Raw genomic sequence first — 1439 nt, 5'->3', positions numbered from 1 at the left:
TTCGCCCGGAGGCACATCGGACCTGGGGACAAAGACCAGAGGGAGATGCTACAGGCCCTGGGGCTGGCGGTAAGGACCCCCCTCCGGCCCTCGGGACCTCGCCCCGCCCCGCCCGGGTTCTGCCGGCGCGGCCTCCCGACCCCCAGCCCGAGCTCTGCCTGGCTCCGCGTGGGACCCGAGTCCCGGTGCCGGGCCCTGGAGGGGAAGCGAGTCCGCGCCCTGCGTCCTCGGTACCCCAGCCTTCTCCCGCCCGCGTATTTTCTCTTCGCGCTTCAAAACCGTTTGTTTTTTCCAACCCAAGTCGCCCCTAACTGATGAGTCCTAACTTTGAGAGAGGAGGAACTCCTAGTTTATCCGATTACCTCCCGTTGCCGGCTGCAATCCAACCCGGAGTGGCCCAATCACTACCCCACTTCATCATTTTCTTTACTCCAAGCGATTTCTAGTTGTTTTTTTTTCAAAGTTGTTCTTTCCTTCTTAAAAAAGGAACCATAATTAGGCGACTTAAATGAGGTTCCCACAAGTCTTTGCAGATGCAACACACAGAGGTGACTCTTTTAATTCCGAAGCATTTTCCTCCCGCGTTCGTGCTCACCGTCTCGCGTTTTAATTCTAGAGCATTGATGAATTGATGGAGAAGACGGTCCCCGCGAGCATCCGTTTGAAAAGGCCGTTGAAAATGGAAGACCCCGTTTGTAAGTGGCCGGGAGGGCTCCTTAGTCGTCGCTGGCTCTGGCCGGTTGTCTTCTGTGGTCTCTGAAAGTCCAGCTCTAGGTTAGGATTGCTCAAGACCGGGAATGAGTATGTTTATTTAAACAGAACAGCGGCAGATGCGTCAAGGTGAGGGAGAGAGTGGAACATTTAGTCCCATAAGCAGTCAGTTTTGTGCCCTCGGATGGAGCTGATGCAGCGCCTTTCTAGGTCTTCATCGCAGGGCTCTCGAGGTCCCTGCAAACTTCCAAGGAAGGCAGTGTACCGACACGCGGGCGGACGTCTCCGTTCTCAGGCACTGACTGGGACGGTTCTCTCATCCTTTGAGTTGAGAAGTTTCATCACGTCTGCAGATCAGGATAGAGACTCAGAAGGGACAAAGGAATTGCCTATAGCCATGCAGCCAGGGGAGTCACACACAAATGGGGGAGACCCAGAGATCTGGCCTCCGCCCAAGGTTCTTTATATCAGAATAGCTTTTAATTGTTCTCTTATCTCACACTTATATTTTATTATTTGTACCTACGGAAAGGCAGCAGTACTTTTTTAAAAAATATATATATATATTTTATTGATATTTTACAGAAAGGAAGGGAGAGGGATAGTTAGAAACATCAATGAGAGAGAGAGAAACATCGATCAACCTCCTCCCGCACGCCCCCAACTGGGGATGTGCCCACAACCCAAGCACATGCCCTCGACTAGAATCGAACCCGGGGCCCAGTCCA

General features: G+C 52.4%; 1 protein-coding gene across 1 annotated transcript in view; it reads left to right on the top strand.

Moving 5' to 3' along the window:
• Positions 1 to 6: 6 nt before the first annotated feature.
• Positions 7 to 1439, top strand: part of GLDC (glycine dehydrogenase (decarboxylating)) — an 82292-nt gene continuing 80859 nt past the window's right edge. The window contains exons 1-2 of the mRNA XM_006774841.1: positions 7 to 69; positions 617 to 695. Coding sequence (XP_006774904.1) covers positions 46 to 69; positions 617 to 695 — 103 coding nt within the window. The 5' untranslated portion in view covers positions 7 to 45. The remainder of the gene's footprint in view (positions 70 to 616; positions 696 to 1439) is intronic.

This window comes from Myotis davidii, unplaced genomic scaffold, assembly GCF_000327345.1.
Source record: "Myotis davidii unplaced genomic scaffold, ASM32734v1 scaffold408, whole genome shotgun sequence".
Classification (NCBI taxonomy): Eukaryota; Metazoa; Chordata; class Mammalia; order Chiroptera; family Vespertilionidae; genus Myotis; species Myotis davidii.
This window is presented reverse-complemented; position numbering and strand designations above follow the sequence as displayed.